General features: G+C 43.4%; 2 protein-coding genes, 2 long non-coding RNA genes and 1 pseudogene across 5 annotated transcripts; 2 read left to right on the top strand and 3 right to left on the bottom strand.

The window, feature by feature from the left end:
- Window positions 1–599: 599 nt before the first annotated feature.
- Window positions 600–2,564, bottom strand: LOC145443003 (uncharacterized). The gene is made up of 2 exons (XR_013916258.1): window positions 2,202–2,564; window positions 600–2,011 (listed from the first exon to the last, which is right to left on the bottom strand). It is a non-coding gene; the product is annotated as an uncharacterized LOC145443003 (long non-coding RNA).
- A 220-nt stretch (window positions 2,565–2,784) lies between these two features.
- On the bottom strand, window positions 2,785–8,859 carry LOC145443019 (uncharacterized). Its single transcript, XR_013916273.1, has 3 exons — window positions 6,058–8,859; window positions 4,008–4,154; window positions 2,785–2,999 (listed from the first exon to the last, which is right to left on the bottom strand). It is a non-coding gene; the product is annotated as an uncharacterized LOC145443019 (long non-coding RNA).
- Window positions 8,860–12,787: 3,928 nt separating this feature from the next.
- LOC145442243 (uncharacterized) lies at window positions 12,788–13,667 on the top strand (annotated as a pseudogene).
- Window positions 13,668–20,709: 7,042 nt separating this feature from the next.
- On the top strand, window positions 20,710–22,299 carry LOC145442295 (uncharacterized). 2 transcript variants are annotated; one of them, XM_080320189.1, is made up of 5 exons: window positions 20,710–21,314; window positions 21,375–21,525; window positions 21,587–21,671; window positions 21,832–21,888; window positions 22,156–22,299. In XM_080320189.1, the coding sequence occupies exons 2-5, from the start codon at window positions 21,439–21,441 to the stop codon at window positions 22,281–22,283; spliced, it is 357 nt and encodes a 118-aa protein (XP_080176315.1). In that variant the 5' UTR covers window positions 20,710–21,314; window positions 21,375–21,438; the 3' UTR covers window positions 22,284–22,299. The 2 variants fall into 2 exon arrangements, with proteins under 2 accessions (XP_080176315.1, XP_080176316.1); XM_080320190.1 differs by having other exon boundaries at window positions 20,710–21,525.
- A 1,888-nt stretch (window positions 22,300–24,187) lies between these two features.
- Window positions 24,188–25,814, bottom strand: LOC145443782 (uncharacterized). Its single transcript, XM_080321735.1, has 5 exons — window positions 25,487–25,814; window positions 25,290–25,414; window positions 24,933–25,074; window positions 24,601–24,709; window positions 24,188–24,383 (listed from the first exon to the last, which is right to left on the bottom strand). The coding sequence occupies exons 1-5, from the start codon at window positions 25,666–25,668 to the stop codon at window positions 24,246–24,248; spliced, it is 696 nt and encodes a 231-aa protein (XP_080177861.1). The 5' UTR covers window positions 25,669–25,814; the 3' UTR covers window positions 24,188–24,245.
- Between the last annotated feature and the right edge of the window lie 1,209 nt (window positions 25,815–27,023).

Consider the following 27,023-nt stretch of genomic DNA (forward strand, 5'->3'; position numbering starts at 1 on the left):
TCAGGTCTTGCAGCTACCAGTCATACACCAATTCTTCATATAAGAGCACCAAGTTCTTCCCGCATACCGAGAGTGTTTGAATTCCGCGGAATGGGGAAACCGACTCAGAATATGGAGGTCGGCCGTTCGCTCAGCAACTTGACACGAGGATGCGCGGACGATCCGTCCACCGATGTGAACTGTTTGAGACGGTCTTACCCGGCTTCGAAACAGACACCGCCCCAAAAGAAGTGAGGTTATCTTATATTCTTATCTCAACTTTCCCACGTATGAATGTTGAGAACCCTCCGATGATGCCTGCAACGATTTTGGACACACCTCCAAAACACGCAGGCGTTCTAAACGCTGTCCTAGTAAAGGCCATCAGATAAAAGATTGTACGGATACCAAGAAGTGAACTGTGGTCAGGCACACAGCTCTGCCTTTACATGATGTAGGGCAGTGGTTTTTGACCTCGCGGCACCCTTTGGAAGTGAAAAATAGTTCGCGGCACACCAGCACAGGGGTTCTGAAAATTCTCGACTTACGGGACCTGCAAACTACCAGAATACTTAAACATCACTCACTTCAGTAGTAACGATAACTAATATGACCATGCCTGCAGTCATTCCAGAATGTTTCAGTATTACATTCAACGGTTCTAGCGAAAACAAAACAATGTATTGAATCTCATTGCAAATAAAGTCACTGCGAAATTTGCACTTGACTTCTAGCGCATATCCTTCCATCTTTCGTTGTGTGAACGCGCATTTCGTCGAGAGACATCACATTGTGCCCTGACTTGAAGTTTCTTTCATCGCGGATGTCAATCAGCTCTTTCTCTCTAAAGTAAAATGGGTTTCCTGCGGCAAAAACAAGTTCCTTATGCATACTTTTCTGCGATAAGTGTATATTTGTGCATGCAAACATTCTAGATGTGAACAACTGATGGCACGAATTCCCCGTCATTCGTTTCGCAGAAATGGGAAAGCAGTCTACAAGTTCCTACATCTGCTCGTACTGACCACACTTTGAATTTCTCCTGCAATGCTCTAATTTCGTCTGTTGAAGAAAAGAGATTTCATTCTTGCCTTGCATACGCGTATCTGTCTTATTTAGGTGGTCAATGATATATACCAAGTATGCTAATATCTCTGGACATGTCCCAAATACGTCTACAAATGCTATAATTTGCATGGGAATCGTTCCCAATTTATATGCAGCTTTTTGCCCAAAGCAATTTGTTATAAAATCTAGTGCAGGGATTCTCAACCTTTTGGCCGTGGCCCATTTTCGGGTTTGAATATGATTTGAATATGTTCCTATGGCCCACCTCTTATCCTATAGTTATAATCCTGTACATAGTCCTGTGCAATGTGTCTGGTAATCGCTGCCACTTAGATTTCTCGGAAATATGCACATTCTTCTCTCAGCCTACTAATATGTAAATGTTGGCCTGTAGGCCTATAGCTTACCGATATGTAAATGTAGGCTTGTATAGAGACACGAAATCACGCGAAGGGCGATGAAAATTTTCCAAGTTGAATAGGTTTTCTCCAACTAACAACCAACGAAATAATTATCGGCCCCTTCGAGCTCCACTCACTCCACTCGAAACAAAACTTGAAAAAAATAGCCCCGGCGAGCCGCCGAAGCGACTGCCGATACCTCAGATGAACCTTTCATTCGGCCGACTGTGACGGACTCGTGAAATTTCGAAACAAAAAATGGTCGAAAAAAAATAGACGAGCCGCCGAAGTGACCCGTCGTGAACAAATGGAACATTAGAAACCAAAATGAACCATCACCCGAGTTTGCACTCTAGTTCAACTGTATTAGTCCGCCACTTCGGCGCTGGCTCCGCTGTCGCTGGCGGAGCTCTCGCTCGAAGAGCTCTCAAAGGCTTGCAACAATGCCACAAAAAAAATAGCCCGGATCGGGCTGTAGTCCTGAGAAGGATTGTTTGAAGATATGCCGCTCAGGACGATCGAAGCTTCTTACCCTCGGCTGGCAACGTACTTGTACGGAAATTCTGGAAAATAAAATGGACTATGTCAGTGAAAGAGATCAATATGGTTGCATTTCTATGCGCTGCTACAGTTTGAACAGTTCCACAACAGCTGAATATATTTGCTGAATAATATCGAAAAAACTACTTATTGTCGTGAGGGTACCGCCTAATCGTTGGATTATTTAACAATCTGAAATTATCGGCTTCTTACCCTACTCCCTGCGATTTTCATCGGCCTGTCACGGATATTCCTTGAACTAGTCCGCGAACCAAACGGTGCATGAATCCCAGTTGAGGGAATATTGTTTTAAAGCGACTCGCGACTATCGTACGGCAGGTACATTCTCCATTCTCCTGGCAAGAACGTCGACTGATTCATTACCTGCGATACCGCAATCAGACGGTATCCACGCCAATGCCAGGTTGACGTTCCTGTCCTGCTAGTGACGAATGGCATCCAATATGAATTCGATTGTAGAGTTCTTTGCCTTCTCGGGGTAATTAATAGCTTGTACCGCGTCGATTCAGTCTGATAAGATCTGGTGCTTCGGTTCAACACAGCATCGCGAAATCCATAACACAGCATCGCGAAATCCATAACACAGCATCGCGAAATCCATAACAACGCTTGCAATATCGCCTCGACTTCTGTATTCAGCTTCCTGCCTCGGAGCATATATACGCGCGTTCTACTTTTACTTGTGGGATAGAAAAGGCGCATCCCGCTCCATTTTTTAGTCCTGGATCCATCGGTATAAACCGCTGTTCCATTTTTTAGTCCACCATGATGATGATTATGATGCATCATGTGGTGAGTCTTCGATATAACTAGGAATCGCGCGCTATAGCAGTGTTGTTATTCCTGCGCAGACGACAATCCTGGATGGTTATGCCATATTGACTCGGTGTACAAGCGGTTGTCCCCATGCTGAAAAACTACTGCCTTGACGTCGGCGGGAGGCTTGGCCAAATTTTTCAGCACGGTTCCAACGTTCCATTCTGCTAGAGTCTGTTAATAAAAGGGTGATTAATGTCTGTTCAGTATTCAAGTTGCGCGGGGCAAAGCAGCCATGACAAATAGTCAAGAGGGATTGGCTTGACAACCCTCTAACGCGAGCATGCGTATTAGTAGCAAACTGACATCAATTAAGAGCATGTCAATAAGTGGAACGATAAGTTGTAAAGACATGTGTAATTTGCGGGGAATTTTATCTATTTGCGTATTCGCACAAGTATCGGAAAAGTACTTGAGCGATACAATGCACCGAAGGTCGTTCGTGCTTGATGACGGGTCGAAAATACCTAATTGACAGAGATAATTTATTCTTGTATTTCGAGCGCGCATCGCTCCCAGTTGAATTCACCTCGGTATTGACTGAGAGAACAATTACGAATTTCTCCCGTCGCGTAAGTACAAAGAATTAGTACAGGATCAATCTGTAACATACGTTCTCGCAAATGCGGTCATAACTAGGGCTGGGCAAAATCGAGTACCTGAGTGATTCGATTCTGAATCACGTAAAATGCTTAGAGTCGAGTCGAGTATTCGAGTATCACTCATTATGACGTCACAACAGAATGTACTATGTAAAAGTTTAAATATGTCCTTTTATGCCACCACGAAGAACATAATGCCTGTTACCCGTCACATTAATGATACTTCGGTATGTTTTCGACCATACTGACTTCATTGCACTTCTTGACAATGTTGTGGAACGATTGTGACTTCGGAAATGTGTTATTTCCAGTAACGTTCGTAGCTTTGTTCTATGTCTATCATGCTACGACACGGCCAATCAAGGTTTCAAGGCTTCCTCAGTGGAAAATATTATCAAAACTGTAATTCTCGTTAGTTCATTAACTTTCAGTTGCGAGGAGCGTACAATTTCAGTACTCGAAAAAATCGTCTTTTACTACTCGACTCGAATCATTAAAATTAATACTCGATTCAGATTCGAGTACTCGAATCATTGTGCCCAGCCCTAGTCATAACACGCAACTATGTCTCTTTACATACCGATACTGGGACCGAATCTTGCGTCTAGATCGAATCGACGAAGTTTCTTCATGTCCTCAGACAATCGATTTGTCTCCTCTGAACAGTTGGAGCAACATGTGTCGACATCACGTGAATGAATTCCGTTGACACCGCGTCGGAACATTTCTACAACGAGAAATACCTGTGCCGGGCACTGGCCTTTTCTCTCGGTCGGCGGTGACTATGGGCTTGGTAAAGTACACCTATTGTCTTGGTAAAGACTCTTTGCACCTTTATATATTTCCTAATACTAGTATGACGTCCACCAGACGAGGGTTTCGATGATTTTGATTTCGGACGTGGCATGATAAGATACCGTGTTTTATGTGAATGACTGTCGGCATAAAGGTATCCGTTACATATGATAAGGAAATATACATCGCTGTGCCAGGTTCACGACTATCAATTCTGAACGTTACGACATATAATGGTCATGTTACGGACGACATATAATGGGCATGTTACGGACAATCGTGTGGCCACCAATACCAAAACAAAATATACAAGGCAATAACAGACGCAGACGTCACGTGTCACAGCTCACAGGATTGCACGTAATCGACGTTCCCAGTCGTGTGACAAACTGGATCGTAGCCTCCTCCCAGTACTCCCGCGAAATGTCTTCGTAGCAAACCTAACTGTTTACCGCGGATGGATCTCATTTGGATATGCGACCGCGAAGACTAACATCGACACATGCCCGACCGCATTCTTCGGAGTCATCTTGTATTACGCAGTATCACCTGCCTCGTCGGAGTATTTGTACGCGCGTTCTACTTTTGCTAAGGGGATAGCAAATGTGCATCCCGCTCCATTTTTTAGTCCTGGATCCATAGGTGTAAACGGCTACATGACCACCATATTCCCGCGAAATGTGTTCGTAGCAAACCGAAGTCTTAACCGCGGATGGATCTGATTTGGATATACGACCGCGGAGACTAACATCGACACATGCCCGACCGCAGGAAGTAAGTTCAAGAACGTTCGTAGTCATCTTATAGTAGCGGCAGGTGGACCAATGGTTCTTGGCAGCGATCATATCCGGCTGCGCAAGAATTGTCCATTGGTCACATCTGCCGCACACGACATCATAATTTACAAGGTTTTTTAAGGTTTTTTGTGATGTCGTGCTTGCTCAAAATGTGCTTCTGGAGCGAAGCCAACAATTTGTACGGGGAGCCCTGCTTCTTGCAACCGGTAACTGGGCAAGGATACCTAGTTGCATCCTTGCCGTCACATTTAATTGGGACTGTCAAACGAATTTCGGAGGGGATACCAGTTTGCTTAAAAGCCGAGTCCAAGGGTATAGCAAACTCGGGGTGACAGGACTTAATGCTCCTTCGCTTTCGAAACTAGGTTAAAGCACATTCCACAAGGTGGACAGGCATACTAACTATGTTGTCGCGCGCCCTTGCACCGCTGAAAGTGACAGGTCATATTATGTTCCGAATCGGAAAAAAGATGCGACATTTCATACACTGCATATGAAACCTGTCACGGCGGCGCGAAAAAGTCAAATGATCCGTTATTTTAACAGATACTGCAAACGACAAACCACAATATCGTTTCGGACACGCGACAACAACACTCGTTCCTGGACCGTGGTACGGGACAACGAGAGGACTAGAGTTTACACTAGCCATCGAGAAAATATGCGGATTAAAGGCCTATAGGCAACCGAGTCGCGACTTATTACAAATAATATTAATATAACCAAGATCAAACCACGAATACAATTGAACGTAATGAAATAAGAATCGAGACAATAACAGGAAGCAAAGACTAAGGGGCCTGCACCAGCGTTCGCTATTAGAGGGGATAGAAAAGACGACAATATAAACGGACAGTAACGGACAATTACAGATACGACACAAAGGTTAACTAAGGCTTCAGAAAGGAATAGCGAACGCGTTAGGATACAGGCCAGACGTAATTGTATACCCACGCCGGACTTGATTACCCCCGCGTCAGCAGTGCTACTGCTACGCCCTACACGCATGTTAACGCGAACGGTAAAAAACGAATTTACCTTACGAATGCGCGTTAACATCCGGGTTTTCCTCGCCTTTGCAGATCGACGGCTGTCTATTGATATAGATGTTAATTCCCAACGATTCGCCGTCGATCTTACGCCGTCCTTTCGAAGCGGTCTTGATGTTGTTGATATTCCGCTCCTAGGTGTTGTTTCGGACGGCGTGGCAGTTCGTCTCGCTGCTCTGAGGTTGGTTGCTTTGCAGCAAGGTGGCGAGGAATCCCGACGTGTAGGGTCTCGACCAGAGTTGCACACGGCAGCCTTTCTGTTATGGGCGAACAGTTAAGGCAAGCGATCCAAGATCACTCCGGTTGTTGAAAGACGTGTTCAAATCACACCGTATCGTGGCAAAAGCAACGGAATTTATAGGCTTCTTCGTTGCTTATTCCTTGTTGCAGCGTAGACGACTACGCTTTAGTTGAGCAACAAGGAATCTCTGGCCAGCGTTGAAATTGTAGCTCCGGAATTACCTTTCCGGAGATGGTGATCGAATGGCCGGCGGGCCGGCGGCCGAGGCGCAGCAAGCGAATGCTGGAACAGAGGCGGTCGAAAAATCTTCTTGTCGAGTTGTGTGGTCCGGCGTGGGCAGCGTCTTCGGTGAACGAACGTAGGAGCTTTCGTAGGTTGATCTTAGCCATGAAGGCCGAGAAGCAGGCTATTGAAGTGGATTTGGCTAATCACACGCGATTTTGATAAATAGTTGATGTCACATGTGCGCTATTTAGCGAACTAAGGGAAGTAACTATCAAATAACTCTTAGAGCAGCTCAAACGCAGTGACAAGATCGGTCATCCTATACCCAAAGGTGGTCAACGTGGTCATTGTTGGGAACCGAGTAGAAGTAACGTAGAAGTAGCGCCCTAATTTATACTCCAGTACAAGTAGCAATAATTACTTCCAGGACATATCCAAAGTACTTCAATTGAAGTAGAAATGAATTTCTGAGAAATGAATTTCTGAAAAGTAGTCAAGGAATTCGTTACATGAAGTAGATTTGGTTGAGGGTCACTTGGTTTTAGAAATTAATGCCACGTGACAACTGTAAACATTGCATGTTGCATCTTCTTGATCAACGCAAAAGGGTAATGACACCACAAATAGGTGCAATTTTCAAAAATTAATTTAGTTACCGTGGTACTAGGGCTATTTTGCCCAGTTGTTATGACAACCTCACGCCTGAAGGGGATGCAATCATGCGCCAAAGCAACTTTCTAGTTGACAAAATCCTAAATCTGACAAAAAAGTACTACCTAAAAAGTGTCAAGTAGAAGTGGAAGTAGCCTAAACTCATAATGACGCTAGTGCTAAGGTAAAATAGTACTTCGTTGCTGACCCCCTGTGTATTGGTTCAACCAACTCAGAAACATCCTCTAAAGACGACGAACAGTGTTTCTTTTGTATTGACTCCGTAATATTCTGAACTTATGATATTCTTTGATTCATTGAATTTACAAATAAACTTAAAGAAATGCAATTCAATAATTTTTGTTTTGCATTCGATACCCAGAGCATAAGAAATAGTTGAAGAAAAATGCATGTCAACCTTATCAAGTTCAATAACTGCCGAGACTCTTATGCATATGTAGTTTCCTCTACCTCCATAGCCACTTGTCTAGACGGATTCATAGCATCTACGGAAGAGCGCTTGTCTTGCTGTACACAATGAAATATCATTTTCAAAGCAGACATCAACATCGGAAAAGAAGTTCAGGACAGTTAGTCGGTGGTCAGATCATCTTCTGACATTTTCTGTTGGCATGAAACCACGCTGCCTTCTACCGCAGGACCAAATTTTATGTGGTGATCATAATTGGCTCCAGGCTGAATTCTTGACGAGGGCATCATCAATTTCTTAGTTGCCTATGTTCGGCTCTCTTATGATAATCCATCATATCATTAATTCGTATACATGTGGTATAGCCATGTCTTGAAACTCGAGATATTTGCACTGTGCCAAACAGTGAAGTAATCCAATCCAAGCAATCAATCAAGTAATCCAGACCTCGACAGTTAGTTGCACCCTCAATTGGAGCTGATGATCATTTTTCTTCGGGTAGTGGTACTTGGCAGCATGACAGAATGATCAATAGCTTGTAATATATGTGTAGAGGTCTAAATATTCTGAATTGTTTAACTGAGAAGCCATACAATAGCATAGGATGTTTATATATATGGTATGTAGCACATTGCATGAATTCCTAACACATCAACGTACTGGCACTGGCAGTCATTGTCTCTAGGCTTAAAAATAGCAGTATCCTATATATATTGCAAATCGATATCAATCATCAAAATGCTGCAATGATTACCAACTACCACTACAATACAACTATGGTATAGTATACTATTATCCACACCTAACTTAATGCTGCAATAAATATCACGCAGTCAATGTCCTGCAATGTCGAATATTGTGTCATAAAATCATAGTTCACTACCAAATATCGGCTACAATGTCGATCATTTTGACGCAAGGAGTTTACATAGTTCATGAATCAAAGACATCCAACATATTTGAATCCTTGCGCATTTCCATGACACTTGCGACGTTTACAGCCCGAAAACGATAATATACTTTATCCGAAATATGGCTACGTTAACGAGGGATTTCTGCGTAATTCAGACGATATCATTCTAAATGCTTTGTACAGGCTTGACATCTAGCATAGGTAAATCTCTGATGACTTCTACAACAAATTTCCGAAACGTTTACAACCAGAAATCAACAGTACACTATGCGATATTTAGCACTGAAGCAGGTGCGCGAGAAAGTAGCTTGCTAACCTATTTGTGGTTGCTATGCGTATCTGGTCACGTGATCAAAGTCCTGCAAATGGCCTATTGGCGCGGACTCGCTAATTAGCCACGTTCATGACGTCAATTTCCACACGCTTGCGCTGAGAAACCACCATCTTCTGTCTCGACCAGACGAGCAAATTCACGTTCTCCTTGATTTAATTTCATTTACGCCCATATTCGTTTACAATATAATTCTTGAGTTAGTTCCGTGATAGTCTCTTTAATTGGAGGCTTGAAGCGCGAAATAGGACAGTGTGTTTGTGTATGCTTGCGAATTGAAAGTAATTTCTGCTCAAAGTGCGCATATTCCTTACTCTAACAAAGCCTTCTCTAACAAAGCCTTCCCGATAGCCTTCCCAACTTTTATCGGCAAATATAACAATGCTGCTGAGACGTCGTTATAATGAGCAAACAATTGTCGCGATGTCAGTAGTTATATATATATTGGTCGCGAACAGCCATTGTGGCTTATGGGTGCGGTGGCACGGTGCCGAGAAACCGGGGGTGGCACGGTGACCCTTATGTCTTATGGCTGCGGCGGCACGGTGCCATTGTGTCTTATGGCGGGGTTGCTGTCGCATGGTTACCTTTTCGGGTATAGGCTGCGGCGGCACGGTGCCGCGAAAACTCGTGGTGGCATGGTTACCTTTTCAGGTACAGGCGCGGTGACATGGTGACCTTTCAGGTAGCAATGATATGACTAACGTTGTGGGTGTAGGCTGCGGTGGCACGGTGTTGAATATGTATCAAGTTAATAGTCACGTGATTGACTCTTAGTTAATGTGTACACCTCAAATTATCATATATGACCGATTCGAGTTAATCCCAACGTTTACGGTGAGTCGAATATATCGTTATTCTTATGGCCGCGCGACACGGTAACGTAACTGATATAGACGCGACATGATAGCGTTACAGTATAGGGATCGCTCACACGGTTCTAATATCGAGTCGTGACAAATGACCGATCGTGTTCTAAGTCTTTCCTCGCTATTGATTCCTACGTAACCTGAATAGTACTTTCAGATCGGATTATTCGCACCTTCCGTATCGCTGTTTCGCACCTACAAAATAGTCTGCTGTTCACAACCACAACAAGAATCACAAGTATACACGTTCATACATTCATTGTATTTATTACTCTGAAATCAAACTCTTCACAAAATCACGCACAATCGTATCATTAACTTCGCTCAAAAAGGCAATATTTTGGTAATTAGCGTGTCACAGAACCGTCGTAGACGGCGATTCGTTTTCACACCTTGAAATAGAGATCGACTTTAGTTGTGCGATAAGAATCACGAGACTACTGTGCTAATTTACCAACTAGAAATGAAACGCACTACACAATTCAAGTTGAATCATACCCGAATGCGTAAATTTATCACCTTGTCGGCCTTGTTTTTTTTTTTTTTTTTTTTTTTTAGTCATCCACCTAGCAATGCGAAGCGAAAAAACGTTATTTGTGAAAGATGACTTTTTTTTTTTTTTTTCAGTCAACCCGCCGGTGATTACAGTCTGTATGCCCAATTATCGGTGCACAAAATTTGGGGGGCGATGATCGGTGTGGACCTTGAGAAGGGGGCGATGGGTCGAAAAAGGTTGGGAACCACTGATCTAACCAAACTACTGAGTGTCGTTGTCAATTTACATGACGTTCACTGACTGCATACTAGAACTATTTGTGCAACGCACACGATCAGAGAAATTGGAAATTTCCCCGTTGTCATTCGTCAAAGTAAATGTCGTCACAATACTCGGCCACTAAAATACCTTACTTGTATGTGATTGAATCGCCGGTAATGAACTAACAAAATCAAACCCCCAAGAAATTTCACTCACTCATCGGATAAAACAACATCGCTTAATCGGAGTGGGTCGTTTTTCTAAATACAAATCATGCCCGTCCAGTCGAAAACAATTTTCACTCACTTGGATAATGAAACCGCGGTCTAGGTCTTCATTCGATATTTTGTTTGCGTGAAATACTTTACAATAAACACACTGGAGTGGTCTCGCTTTACATCGTCAAGCTGTCGTTTGTATCGTTTAATTACCGACATTTAGCGATTGGTGGACATACCGAATGATACACAGTCACTTCAAAATACCCCGGGGATCGTAATTTCCACCATCGTGATAATCGAAGTACATTTGTTTCGAATTCGTAACAACCGCTTTTTCTATGACATGAAATTTTTTTGACAAGTTACGCTTAGAAGATTGGTACATATCACGAAAAATAATATACCACTCATATTGATGGTATTACTCCATTGATCGGTATTTTCAAACGAGTCGAATATCAAACAAGTAAAATTTATTACTTGAGCAGCGAGTTACCGAATGATTTTTTACCGAATGATTTTTGTCCATATCAAAATAACTAGAAGACGAGACTGATTTCATGGGGTCTTTGTTGTGGCTTTAAACTCCAAACTGGCCACCGCGAGCTGGATGAACATTTACACAGAGTCAGGGGTTGCGACAACGAATTACGGGAACCGGTCGACAGCCTGAATCAGTGGGAGATTTCCTACTAAAATACTCGAGATACGCGACTAATAGACAGTCTATTATCGAAGCTAGACGGAACCACGACGTCAACATTGCATTATCAAAAAATTGTTACTAATCCTTTCACTACAACACCTATTCTAGAATTCGCACGCCTGTCGACTCGAGTAAGTTAGAAAAGTCTTGTTCTAATCAAACTCTCGGTCTGGTGTATAAGGTTCCGCTAGTCGTACACCAATAAAACCCCATACCAGTCAACTACATATAGAGTCGTCTCTCTTGCATCCCGACTTCGAGATCGAAGGGGAATTTATTATTCTATCGAGGTACGAAGCTCGATAAGGTATTTACCAGACACAGACAACATACGGATTTCATTGAGCAGTTAGATGTGTATTCAGCCAACGTTCAATACTCATCTGTCTATGTCATTATCACGTGTTACTACCTAATTAGCTTTGACTGTGAATATGCGTGTAAGTCAGTCATTATCACGGTTTGTTATCTAATTAGCTTTGACTTTGAATATGCGCGTAAGTCGGTTAGATGTATCTGTGCTGAAGCACCCCTCTCAACGAGCTCAATCAACGTCTTTCGGCGAGTCCATACCTAATAACTCGAGAATACTCCAGATATACAGCGACACGATGAATTCACAACCTCGATGAATATTTATTTGAAAAACACAGGATCTAACTACGTAGATGAATAGCGAGATGTCTTTTCAAAGACAGCGGAGAAGTAAAATCTTTTCCACAAATATAACAACCATAACACTCGATATGCGTTAATAAATGATGGCGTAGATCGCTTGGGCGCACGAAATATTTCCCACAAATCTTACAGCCGTACATATATTTTATCACGCCATGTGCGAGCATATGAGAGTTCAATGTGCTCTTTTTAGCGAAATGTCGGCCGCAAACCTCGCAACCGTGTTTCTTTATGTCGAAGTGACCCGCAACGTGTGTTTTGAGATTGCCTTTTTGTAGAAATCTTCGACCACAGATCTCGCATTCGTGGTTCTTGATGCCAGCATGTTGTTGCAGGTGTTTGTTGAGCCGACCTCTGTTGGAGAATCTCCTCTCGCATACTCAGCATTCTTGGAGAGTAACCTCGGCGTTTTCCATTATTAATCACGTAACGATGTTTCTGAAATGATAAAAGGATAAGTATAAACACATTCCAAACTCTCGAAGTCTGAACGAGGGGGATAAGACCGGTCTTCTCAATATACACAATAATAGAATTACCCTAACCACTTAGGTTTGTTATTTACCTACATCATCATTATAACAGTAAAACAAACCTCAACACACTCGCTATCATTGGTGAGTACAGTCAACTTCTAGTCTACAGTTCGACACGTTCAATTACATTTACAATTACGATTTCCGACTCAAATAAATGATTATGATGTAGCGACTCTACAAGGCGCGCTCGTCGATCGTGTGATTATTTGATTGCCAATTTGTGAATGTTTGCGCGTCCCTTTTCAATGCACGCATGTTGATGCGTTGACTCGCCAGTTACTAACTTCGCTCGCAATAAACGGAGCTCTCGCTTCATTGGTGACCCCGACGAGCAGGAACGTATTCCTGCACTACGAGCATGGATCAGCAAGAAGGCAAGCAGAATGCGGTAGCTGTTAAGCTTCCAACCTTTTGGGCAGAGGAGCCACGAGTTTGGTTTCGACAGGCGGAAGCACAGTTCGCCTTGAAAGGAGTAACTGCAGATGAAACCAAATTCTATTACGTAGTTTCAGCTTTAGATCAGACCACAGCAAAACGACTGATAGAACTTTTGGACAATCCTCCACAGGCAGAGAAGTATAACACGATCAAAAGCAAGTTATTACAGTCTTTTGCATTGTCTCCACAAGAGCGGGCTGCACGTCTGTTAAATATGTCACCTCTTGGCGACAGAAAACCGACAGATGATGGACGAAATGCTCGCACTGCTAGGAGATCATCACCCCTGCTTCCTTTTCAAACACTTATTCTTACAGCAAATGCCGGAAAATATACGGATAGTGCTGGCAAAAGAGGATCTAGATAACCCCCGAGATTTGGCTCAGCGGGCTGATCAAATGTGGCTATCGAGATCCAGCGATTACAGAATTAGTAAATTGAGTAAGAACAAACCGACCAGTCCTAATACGATGGAAACGGTTTCAAACTTCTGCTTCTACCATCGACGATTTGGCAAGAAGGCACGACAATGTTGCCCTCCCTGTGCTTGGCAGCAGGAAAACGACAAAGCCGGTTGTCCGCAGTAAACGGGACAACCGGCAACAAATTATTTTACTTGCAAGACCTGAGGTCCAACTTCCTTTTTCTTGTCGATACCGGGGCGGAAGTAAGCGTATTCCCACCCACCAGGCTCGAACGGAGACACAAAACCTCTAGTCCGCTGCTTACGGCCGCGAACGGAAGCATCATACGTACTTACGGAACCAAGCGTCTTTCTTTGGTTTTCCCGTCAGGCAAATATGGTTGGGAATTTACCTTGGCCGACGTGTCCCAGCCGTTGCTGGGAGCAGATTTCCTTAGGGCGCAAGATTTGCTGGTTGATGTCAAACACCATCGCCTAATTCATTTGCATTCCCTAACCAGCGTTCCTCTCGGTATTAGTGAACATGTTTCGCTTGGTCTTAATTCTGTCAGCACGGGAAGGTCTTGCTACGCGCAAATCTTAGCCGAATTTCCCGAGATTATTACCCCGCATTTTACGCATGTACAACCCAAGCACAAGGTGGAGCATCTCATCTCAACTACCGGACAGCCTATTCATTCTCGTGCAAGACGATTGGCACCTGATAAACTCGCCATCGCACAAACTGAGTTCAATAAAATGCTAGAGTTGGGAATCATCCGCCGTTCTTCGAGCCAATGGTCTTCGCCTTTGCACATGGTGCCCAAGGGTTCCGGAGGGTGGCGGCCTTGTGGAGATTACAGGCGTCTTAATACCGCCACGCAACCAGACCGTTACCCCATCCCACATCTTCAAGACTTCACCGCGCGTCTCGCGGGATCAAATGTCTTTTCTAAAATCGACTTGGTGCGAGGCTACCATCAGGTTCCCGTGGCACCTGATGACATTCCGAAAACGGCTATTACCACACCATTCGGATTGTTCGAATTCCTACGCATGCCATTCGGGCTTAAAAACGCAGCGCAAACATTTCAGCGAATGATGGACATGGTTTGCCAGTCACTTGATTTTGTCTTTGTCTACCTCGACGATATCTTGGTAGCGAGCGATTCGCTTTCGCAACACAAACGACATCTTCACGAACTTTTCGGAAGGCTATCCAAGCACGGACTGGTTATAAACATCGACAAATGCCAGTTCGGAAAACCCGTCATAGATTTCCTCGGCCACCGAGTCGATAATCACGGTTCTAAACCACTACCCGGAAAGGTAGACGCAATTTTGAAATTCCCCCGGCCCACAACAGTGAAAGGCCTTCAGGAATTTACGGGGATGATCAATTTTTATCATCGATTCATACCCGAGGCAGCGAAAATCATGATGCCTCTCTATGGTGCTCTTTCCGGAAATCCAAAAACGCTACTTTGAACAACTGAAATGGACACTGCAATGGCAAAAGCAAAAAAAGCTCTAGCCAGCTCCACACTTCTGCATCATCCTTTACCAGATGCAAAGACTGCTTTGACGGTCGATGCCTCGCAATACGCAGTTGGGGCAGTTTTGGAGCAATTCGTAGACCAACGCTGGAGGCCATTAGCGTTCTTCAGTAAACACCTCCGATCACCGGAGCTCAAGTACAGTGCTTTTGATCGGGAATTGTTGGCTCTGCACCTTGCCATTCGACATTCCCGGTATTTTCTTGAGGGCCGCAACTTTACAGCCTTTACTGACCACAAGCCACTGACGTTCGCATTTGCGAAGATATCAGAGCCTTGGTCGGCGCGTCAGCAACGTCACCTGCCGGCAATCTCTGAGTATACCACAGATATTCAGCACATTGATGGGAAAAACAATCGTGTAGCTGACGCTCTTTCGCGAATTGCAATTTCTAATGTAGCCTACAGAACCCGTTACTCGACTTAGATTATGAGGCAATGGCGAAAGCCCAACTTGACCCGGAGGTACCAGCATATCGTACGGCAATATCAAATCTACGCATCGAAAACGTTCCGCTTGGAACGGCCGGCCTTACCTTACTTTGCGACACTTCTAGAGGTACGCCACGTCCAGTAGTCCCTCGCTCTTGGCGAAGGAAAGTCTTTGAAGTTGTACACGGACTCTCGCACCCTTCGATCAGAACAACCCGAAAACTGGTGGCATCAAAATTTGTATGGCATGGGTTGAAGAAAGAGGTCGGATTATGGGCAAAACAATGTGTTCCGTGTCAACGCGCTAAAGTACACACACACATCCGGGCACCGCTAGCGGTCATCATTGGTTTATTAGCAATTTTATCAGTTCAATGCACCACAAAAAAATGCGATACAATGAAAAGACAGGAAGGTGTCGAAGCGACAAGGAGCAGTCTATGGAATCTGACACCCACCTTGGCCTAGGCGATGTAAAGAGGAGGCATGCACACTGAATGAAAGTAAAGAAGATAGTATACGGCCGTAAACCAAACTTTACGCTGATTGGTCGAGAGACGATGGCCATGGATACGACGCAGCAACGGAGGACGCTGCATTTACCTACGCCTAGTTGGCACTACGATGTATTCCTATAGCCGTCTAGACTGTATAAAAACGACAAGATTACAGTTAAATGTTTATTTCGTCATCAATATTAAAATTAGGAAAGAAAATTAAAAATTTAGTAACGTATACTAAAATATATTGCCGAAATACTGCTGAGTATATAAATGCAGTGCTACCAATGGCAATGAACTAGGGAAGAACAGATTTTTCCATTCATTTCCTTCCAACGCAAAGGTCAGGAAGGCTTGGGAATGCAGAGTAAGAAGGCAGGATTTCACCTACTTCCACAAGCTTCATTTGCTCCTCATCGCCGACCTCACTGCAGTTGCAGTGACTTAAAAAGCCCAGAAATCACAGTGAGCCAAGATACAAAGTCGGCAGCTAACGACCCGATGAATCGCGAGCCGATGCGTGAGAGAGTGGAAAGAATGTCAAAGACAAGAATAAATGCATTGATCAGTTCAAATACTGTCATGTCGTGGAGCACAAAGCCTTCAACAGACTAAAAGCATCACTGTTGTGTACAATAATAATAATAATAATAATAATTTGCTCCCACCACTTTTGCAAGGGAGATTCTGCTGCTAGTGCATTATAGATACACCAATACAGTCACGTCTAAAGAGAGGTGCGATTCCCAGTCGCAATCTCCGTGGTGAAGCAGAAGATATGCGCATTGCAAAGAGGCGGACCCTGAACTCCATGCCGAGTCAACTGTCTTCCTCCAATGTTGCGGATGCTGCACATGCAAATTTTACATTGTTATCGGGTGATCATGATTTAGAATCGCCATCGTGTAGTCTTGAAATGGAATCTTCAAATCCATCACCTGAATCTCAGGGTTAGAAGCCAACGAAGTCAGTCATATGCAGATTAGCTACCTAAGCCCAGAGGACATCAGAACAGAGAGGATGTTCAGAATGGGGTAAATACATAGGGTTCTTCGACTCCATCACAAGTAGCAATTTTGGTAGGGTTTTAGAGTGCTTTGAGGGGAACAAGACAGCAGGTAGCCTACTCCATATGCAACATCTCTTTTCAAATCACTTCAAGGACAGTACAGTATGAACAGGTATTCAATATCGTGGGGGTTATTGCACGAAGAAAGGGCCATTCAAGACTACTAAGCATCACTCATGTGAATGTAGCAAATATCGGTCTTGTTCTTTTTCCATATGGATATCTGGGTGCTTCACATGATAGAGTGATTCTAGCTGAGCAGACCTCATCCGCACTGGTGTGCTTGAGGTATCGTAACAGCACATGCGATGAGCTCATGAAATTTGAACTTGGGCAGAAATCACAGAAAATTAGTTTATATTTTACTGCTGCTAGATAATTACAAGTAAATCACTCTTATTGGCATCAAATTCAGGCCCAAATGTATGTCACAAATAGTCCGGCCTTCTTATACTCTGCATTCCCAAGCCTTCCTGTCCTTTACGTTGGAAGAAAATGAATGGAAAGATCTGTTCTTCCCCAGTTCATTGTCATTGGTGGCACTGCATTCATAAACACAGCAGTATTTCGGCATTATATTTCAGTATATGTTATTAAATATTTTATTTCCTTAATTTTATTACGGATAAAGAAATAAACATTTGACTGTAATCTTGTCGTTTTTATACAGTCTACACGGCTATAGGAATACATCGTAGTGCCGACTATAGGTTTAGGTAAATGCAGCGTCCTCCGTTGCTGCGTCGTATCCATGGCCATTGTCTCTCGACCAATCAGCGTAAAGTTTGGTTTACGGCCGTATAGAAAAGAAAGCGACAATAAATAGGGCGGCATGTCATGGGAAGCGAGATCGATAGGTCAGTCGTGGTCCGGTAATCTTGAGGATGGGCTGTATTTATTTAGTAGTAATTGCTTGTATTTCGACTTGAATGTGGACATGCTCGTCGACTGTCGGATGGCCGGCGGGATACTGTTCCACACATCAGGTCCGGCATATTTGATGGAGCGATGATCTTTTCGGTCGATCATATGATATTTGGACGACGTGGACGCGCGTGTGTTGTACTTGTGCGCTTTGATTCCGAGGTAAAGAAGTCATTAAAATATTCGGGGCAACGACCGCAGTGGAACTGATACATAAACTTGGCGATTTCTAGTTTCCGCATATCTTCTATGTTTAGGACGCCGAATCTCTTCAGCAGCGACTTGTTGGATGGGCAGCCAGGCCCCTTTGGGGCCCTAGCTATGATTCGGAGTACTTTATGTTGTAGTTTTTGCAGTGGCTTGAGTGCAGTTTTACTGGCAGCCCCCCAACAGAGGATGCCATAGTGTAACTTCGATTGGATTAAGGATTTAAAGAGTATCAGAAGAACCCATGCTGGCATGAAGCGCCTAAGGCTGTAGAACAGGCCGCACTTCGGTGATAATTTAGATTCTAGGGACTGAATATGACTCTTCCAGGACATGTTCGAGTCCAGTAAAACCCCCGAGATATTTGGCATTATCTGTGTTGAAAACGGGCTGACCAGCGATATTAACGGTTAGGTTATTTTTTGAATTTACTGTCAGCAATTGCGATTTCGAGGCGTGACATCGTGGGACCATTGCCAATGTCACAAGGTAAAACGTACCTGCTGACAGTAGTAGATCGTTTCACTCGCTGGCCGGAGGCGATACCAATGGAGGACTCGACGACATTAACGTGCGCTAGGGCATTCATCGCCAACTGGGTGGCGCGCTTTGGTATTCCAGCACACATTTCCTCCGATCGAGGACCGCAATTTACTTCGGATTTATGGGCCCAACTCAATCAGCTACTAGGCGTGATCCTACACAGAACGACTAGTTTTCACCCGCAAGCCAATGGCCTCGTGGAACGTTTCCATCGACATTTGAAAAGTTCCCTTATGCAAGACTCACTGGTCCAAACTGGCTGGATGAGCTACCATGGGTTCTTTTAGGCATCCGCACAACACCCAAAGAGGATTTGGACGCCTCTTCGGCCGAACTTGTGTACGGTGCTCCATTGACGGTTCCCGGCGATTTTGTTTCTTTTTCAGGAGAAAGTGCACATCGGGATTTGCCAACGTTACAGGAAAAGATTCGCAATCTCCTTCCACGTCCTATGTCACGACACGGCACGTCAAAAACCGCAGTTCCCGGAAGTTTGAAAGAATGCACATACGTGTTCATTCGAAAGGATGCACACCGACCACCGTTGACCAAACCTTACGACGGACCGTACAAGGTTCTGAAGAAATCGACGAAATCATTTACGCTATCCATGGGCGGCAGAACAGAAGTGGTGTCCGTCGATCGTCTAAAGCCGGCGTATATGGATCTAAACGAACCAGTGGAAGTAGCACAACCTGCAAGACGGGGCAGGCCACCGCGACAACCAAGTGAGATCGAGCAACCGCGCGATCTTCACAATGCAAGAAGATCGAAACGCAACAGGCATCCTCCATCTCGCTACGGTTCCTGAGGATCCCCGCCGCTGGAGGGGGATGGTGTAGCGACTCTACAAGGCGCGCTCGTCGATCGTGTGCATATGATTATTTGATTGCCAATTTGTGAATGTTTGCGCGTCCCTTTTCAATGCACGCATGTTGATGCGTTGACTCGCCAGTTACTAACTTCGCTCGCAATAAACGGAGCTTTCGCTTCCCTTTTCAATGCACGCATGTTGATGCGTTGACTCGCCAGTTACTAACTTCGCTCGCAATAAACGGAGCTTTTCGCTTCAATGACCGAATTCACGGTCTACAGCTTATTTCGTGTTGTTACAAATCTTACTGGGTGTATGAAAAAATATAATATTAATATTAACAATAAAATATCCGAGAAGTGATGAATGATCAATAAGTAATATTATAACAACTTGGTTACATCAGTATTAATCTTAATTTATCAGACTTAATTAACGACGCTGTATAGTAACTATTGCAGTCGACACTTACAAGTTTGAAGCCTATGCTCAACCCGACAAATCGAATGCAAACTAAAATAATTGAGAATTTTCAAATGAGTGATCTATACATCAAGAAGGCGATTGCACTCGCTTAAATATCGATAAAACTTCTTCACAATACATTCGGAGCTTTCGACATGGTTGGGTAGATGACGCGTCTTAATCCGACAACTGCTAAATTTCACCCCCCAAGTCACTCGAAGTTTTGTAGTATATTTACCACTTCTTACGAACACCAGCTGCCCAGGTCTTAATCCGACTGCTTCATCACAGAAAAAATAAAATCTTCCAAGTCGCCGAAAGGTTTGCAATATATTTACCACTTCCCTGTCGCAGTCAGCTGTATGAGTTTTAAGTCGATGACTATTCACACCCCGGGGTAACATTAGACACACACCGCTTACCCTAGTAAATATACATTTTCGTTTTGAAAACTGACAACCGCACCGACAATTTGATATTTTTGTATTTTCTTACAGCGAACAGCGACAAAATATACACCAACAACGACTCCGATACATTTTTCTAATCAAATATTCACTTGTGTTGGTGCATCCCATCAAAAACGTCGTAGGATTTGGATTGGATTCACCGATTTTCTGGGAGATTGATATGTCGTGTTATAGAGACTACAGTCTCTATAGTCGTGTGGCGAATCGTGACAAACTTCATTCAGATCAGTTATTAATGTACTTATGGCACACTACAGAAAGCCTTTTCACATGCATCAATTTGATATCCCGACACATTTGAGCGCGTCGAGCGAGTTCCAGTTGATCAGTTAACTGTGACCGATTCGAGAGAATACGTCATGACCTGAGGTTTTGTCGGGCGTGTTTATCGGGCGGTTGTCGCTCGACTCTGGAGCAGGAGATTCGTGATTTGTCGGGTGATATTGGTAATCTCGCTCACCGGGAAATGTTAGCTGCTAGATCATGTATCAATTGATAGGCGAATTTCAAAGAATTTGACGCGATGTATGTTTACTTATTGCAGTTCAGTGGCTACTTGCATATAGAATTAATACTTTATTACAGTTATTGTGCACGTTACACGTTACAGTACGTTGTGGAATGTCGGAATCTGGGAAAATTCATAGCCCCAAAAAAGTAAGGTACTTCTGATGTATTTACACAGTTCTCTAACATATCCGCATGTTTCTAGAAAACATGGAACAGTGCGGCTATCCAAGCCTTGCTAGGGTTGATTAACGAGCGTGGTGTCTTGGCCCAACTAGATGCCCGTCGGCAAAGAAATCGGCCGATTTTCGAAGATTTGGCCACAAGTCTAGCTGAGGCAGGACATGTATTTACATGGTTAAGTACATATCTCTACTGAGTTTGTCAGGCAGATAAACAGTTTTATCTCGAATACAGGGAAGAGGTCAAAAACCAGTGGAAGTACCTGAAGAAGCAGTATTACAAAGTGAAGAAACAGCTAATGACATCAGGAATGGGGGCAGAAGGGCGACATTGGCCACCCTTTTCACAACTAGATGAGCTGCTTCGAACTAGGCCGAGAACTGCGGTATTTTGATTTTTTAATAAACTAGATATTTGCGAGGTGGCTCATGCGTAACCCATTACAGGCACTAGTTACTGAAGGTCTCCAGTCGTTCCCAAGGCTGACTGTGGAAGTGGACGAGGCCAGTCTTACGGTCTCTGAAAGCACAGGTATAGTGTTTAGTATCAATCCAGAATGTGTTGACACCCACAGTACTGCGTAGCACGATTTTTGTTACGTTGCAAAGTGTGAGTGCTTATAGGGCCTAAGCTGTTCTCAAAATATGGTTTGTTATATCATGTGATAATCTCTGTTCAATCTGCTCGGCAGCTGCTGCTGGCCAAAGCGGAGACCCTGACGACAGCATCACCGCAAGTGACCATGAAGGTAGGTGTCAGTTTCATTTCTAGTCGTTCATGTTATTTTATCAGCATCTGTGTAGGAGTTATTAAGATCAGAAGTATGACTTGATTAAGAATAAATTAGAAGGTAAATTATAAGATCAGTAGTGTCATAGTGTGTCAAGTATCAAGGAGGACTGAGGAAAAGTTCGTCACTCGTAGTTCTATCCTCTCGGGGATAGGCTATAGGAAAGTGTCCCACTTTCATGTAATTCAGTTAAGAAGGTTGCAGCAATCACTGTTTTGATCCCAGGGTCTTCCACAACCGTTGGCAGCAGAGGAAGATCCAGACAAAGAGCTTCGAAACATAAGAGAAAACGTATGTTTGATTTCCTGGTTTATAGAGGAGAGGCGAAAAAAGCATTGCGTTACTACTTCTAGGATCTGGAAGTTTTGAAGAGAGACAGACTACTGAGCCTTATCGAAGAAGAGCGGAAGCTGAGGCGAGAAGAGATAAACGCTATACAGCAGGAAAGCCGGGCAGACAGAGACCTTATGGAACAATTTATGTCTTCCATAACTCGATTGGCAGATTCAATGCAAAAATAAATTTATTATCACATTGGCAATAACATGTCAACTCAAAACTTGAGTCGATCTGGGAGATGTTGTTAACAGAATAGGAATTCAGCAATTTGAAATAATTATCAATGATAAGCGAGTTACTTTTTCGAAGTGTGTGTCAAAGCAGAGCTGTGAGAGTTCACTGACTACAGAAATCAAATCATAATAAATCAATTGGCTGATTTTTAAATTCTCTCACTACCAATATTCTCTCCCACATTCATGTAAATCTACTTACTATATACACCTTATGTATGGTTCACAGGAATTAAGAAACCGTACAGAATACGCATTCGTCCGCATCATGGGATGCAAATTATTGATATGGAAATGCGATGCTAATCCTTCGTTTACTTGAACACTCCATTTTCAAATGTATGATGGCATGGCACCCCAGCCCATAGCTTAGTCGAAGAGCAATACGGAGAAGTTGTAGCGGATCGTATACGTTATTAAAATATGGCGGATTATAAAACGTAAATAAGCCATACAGTGAAGGAAAATAGAGACATTACTACACTTGCTTTTATACTTTAACCAGTGTTGGGATCAAGTCACTACCTCCGAGTCACGAATTATTGCACATTTCGAGTCAAGTCACGATTCAGGTCAAATTGAATTTTAGAAGTATGAGTGATGACGGAGAAGTCGTTACATTTTGCCAACTTGGCTGATGACGAATCAGTATATCAGACCGTCAATATATATATATGCAACAGACGTATCTCACGCAAGTAGAACTGGAAGTACGTATATAGCTACATGCTGGTATTAATTTAGTATCAGCAAAATAGCCGATCAAATACAAAGCCTCGACAAATTGAAACAAATTGCAATGCTCAGTGAATGACTGGTTGCCCTCACAAGTGACATAATAGTAGTGTGAACAATCCGTACAACCATCAGATAGGGTCATTTAATTGTTACTTGATGACTCGTAAACTCGTAAATTCGGTCACGAGGCAATTGACATTTCCGAAGTGCCAAGTCCTGCATCCTAACGCTGACTGAACAACTTAAAGTATGATACCGCCGAGAATTTGAAGAGAAATGCAAATACTACTTCTAAAAAGCGTTCTTTTAACCAGAAAGTTTCAACGGTGATCCGATAAAACAGATCTAACCCTCAACATAGTAAGAGTCCACTTCTCCAGAATAGGAAACGCTAAAGGCTGTGCTAGACGATGAGATGAATAATAGATGCGAAATCGTATAGTTTCAAACGTTATGATGGGCCATATTTACTGTGATAGAATATATCACATGGGCGACAATGCGGTGTGAACGGAACCACACAACCCGCTACTGAAATTATGTTCACCGAATCAATCCTCAAGAAAAGGAAATTCACCGAAGCTTCAAAGGCCAGATCACACATGCGGCCGTAAGCTTCTTCTAAGCGGGAGATTTGTGGCAATGTGTTCGGTAAGCGCCCGCCGGACTTCCGATGCAATAGGTGGCTGCGGCGAGGGTGACGGCAAATCATGAGCCTGGACCAGATTCGGCATCATTTGAGATGAAATGTAATTGGCACTAGACCACCCACTAATAGGGGTATGGGATGGAGCCTGTCAAAATCAACACGTCATATGAAACAGATCAAAATGACAACAAAGCATGATAAATTGATACGTACCCTAGGTAACACATTCATGCTTTCGTAAAGTCGAGAGTTTGTGAAAATGAAAGCGTCATGACAACTTCCAGGAATGGTGACGTTAATATCCCAGAAACTGTAACAATTACATGTCAATCTGAAATCTCTGAACGGTCGAATTTTCAATGAATATACCAGTAATTATCATCAACTACTGCTTGTAACACAATAGACTCTCCTCCTTTTCTATTTTGATAATCACGCTTGCCATTTACTGGAGCAGTCACTTCTATATGGCTTCCATCAATGCATCCGAAAACCTAGAAAATGGAAAATGTTTTCCCAAAAATGTGGGGATGGAATTATCAATAAGACATCGTAGGTTCACGTTCGCATTGACATTGAACCTTTTGAAAATGTTCGCGTTCACATGAACCAGACATTTCAGGGGTTCGCACCATTCTTAATACACAGTTATAATGGTGAGAATATAGAATATTTTTCGTGGGATATTTGAAACGCACAATATGTAGGTACCTGAGGAAAACCATATTTGACTTCAATTCTTCGCGCTATTTCCTTGGCCTCCTCATCGGATGGCGGGTGTATGAAGTCCGGTAATTTGAGGCATATGGTAGTGCAGAACCTAAAATTGATATTGCAAATCATAATTTTCTAGCAATATGGTAGGCCTACTCATAAGTCTTTGACAACCTAACATAGGCAGTGGCACCTCAACATATCAAATCTATATACAGTGATGGAGGAACTTGCACAATGCTCGACCTAGATGATAGGCTGTAATCCTACATCACAATCAGCTACATTTGGAGAGCCTACAGAAGATTGTTGGCATAAAACTCACTAACATTTTCACAAACTTCTGCACAGTAGAAATCCCTACTCCAAACAGGTTTGCAACGGATCGGTACTCGGCGCAGGAGCCTAGTTTGTAGATTGCGATGGCCACACGCATTTCCAGAGGTATTGGTGGACGAACAGATGCACTATCTGTGCGAGAAAAAAGATTTTAACGCTTGCTCATTTGACACAACACCAGGAGAAGTGTTTTCCATATTAACTCGGCACTTATGTGAGGGCATGATATATAATCACTGTCATGGGGAACAAATATAAACATTATGTGAATATCGGTGTGCTTAAATTTTTCTGCTATAAACTCATCAACAAATTTACGCCCGTATTTCCAACAAAATTGTGCTCACCTGGGCTCATTTCATTCCGTACCAATTCCGTTATCTCATAAAACGTCTCCTTTTTCATGCGAAAGTTCTCAATCCAGTCATACTCAGAATAATGTGGGACAACATCGTACCAATAACTTTGCACTCTGTATATTATTTGCAAAAGAGGATATAAATTTTGCGAAAAATCCACACCAACATCATATAGCATCCTGTACCTTCTTTTTTTCCAATAGCATCGCTGTCGTGGCAGGTGGCTCGTCCTCATTGAAAGCAAGCGCTGTAAGCTCGAAGATCTCAATTTGCGTAATCTAAAGCGTCGCATCAACTGCCTTCGCCGAAACCACGCCAGCATCACATATACAGAACTCAACAAAATTATATCAAGAGGCTCCATCATATCACAAGCTCCACTGTGGTCACGCGCGTCATGTGAAAACCGAAGTTGAAAATCGCCCGACACATCCTGCGACTTTTACTACTCAAGCGTGCTAGTACGTCATCGGCTTCGCTTCATTTGATTTTGTCGAGTGGAAGTCGAGACTCATGTGAATAGGTACTATGGTACACTCAAAGTCACTCAACTATGATGAGTGACTTTGGGTACACTCGGTGCCAATGAGCATGAGAGGTGCAGCCATATGCCAAGTTATCAATCAATTGAGAATTTCTGGTTGTGAAAGAAAAATTCCCAATTATTCCCTAGCATAAATTAGCATTTTTTCTGAATTTCAAGTTGGAATCGGATTAGGATTGGACATGGACTTGAATATAAAAAAGTTCTGGATTAGGATTTGGATTAGGATTTCAAGCTTCGGATTTGGATTTGATTAGGACAAATCCGCTCATCTCTGGCATGGACATTGAACACGATAGTCGGCCCTGTGGATATACTCAGATATCGCAGATATCGCAGGTATCGCAGATATCGCAGATATCACTACTGTGGATATACTCAGATATCGCAGATATCATTGTGGATATACTCAGATATCGCAGATATCACCAAAATCCGCAGACATCGAGGTCATATAAAGGTCACGCTTCGTTTAGAGCGCAGATATCACGTCTTAAGCATGTCTAGGTCGATTCAGTGCGCAGATATCAGGTCCGGACCATGCCTGGGGGAATTTTGTGCGCAGATATCAGCTCCGGAGCATGTCCGAATACAAATAGTGCGCAGATATCAGGTATGGACCATACCTGGATTCTTTTGGTGCGCAGATATCAGCTCCGGAGCATGTCCGAATACAAATAGTGCGCAGATATCAGGTCTGGACCATACCTGGATTCTTTTGGTGCGCAGATATCAGCTCCGGAGCATGTCCGAATACAAATAGTGCGCAGATATTAGGTCTGGACCATACCTGGGGGAATTCTGTGCGCAGATATCAGGTATGGACCATACCTGGATTCTTTTGGTGCGCAGATATCAGCTCCGGAGCATGTCCGAATACAAATAGTGCGCAGATATTAGGTCTGGACCATACCTGGGGGAATTCTGTGCGCAGATATCAGGTATGGACCATACCTGGATTCTTTTGGTGCGCAGATATCAGCTCCGGAGCATGTCCGAATACAAATAGTGCGCAGATATCAGGTCTGGACCATACCTGGATTCTTTTGGTGCGCAGATATCAGCTCCGGAGCATGTCCGAATACAAATAGTGCGCAGATATTAGGTCTGGACCATACCTGGGGGAATTCTGTGCGCAGATATCAGGTATGGACCATACCTGGATTCTTTTGGTGCGC

The sequence above is a fragment of the Botryllus schlosseri genome, chromosome 7 (genome assembly GCF_051294905.1).
Source record: "Botryllus schlosseri isolate E-star chromosome 7, Bs_hap1, whole genome shotgun sequence".
In the NCBI taxonomy this organism is placed as follows: domain Eukaryota; kingdom Metazoa; phylum Chordata; class Ascidiacea; order Stolidobranchia; family Styelidae; genus Botryllus; species Botryllus schlosseri.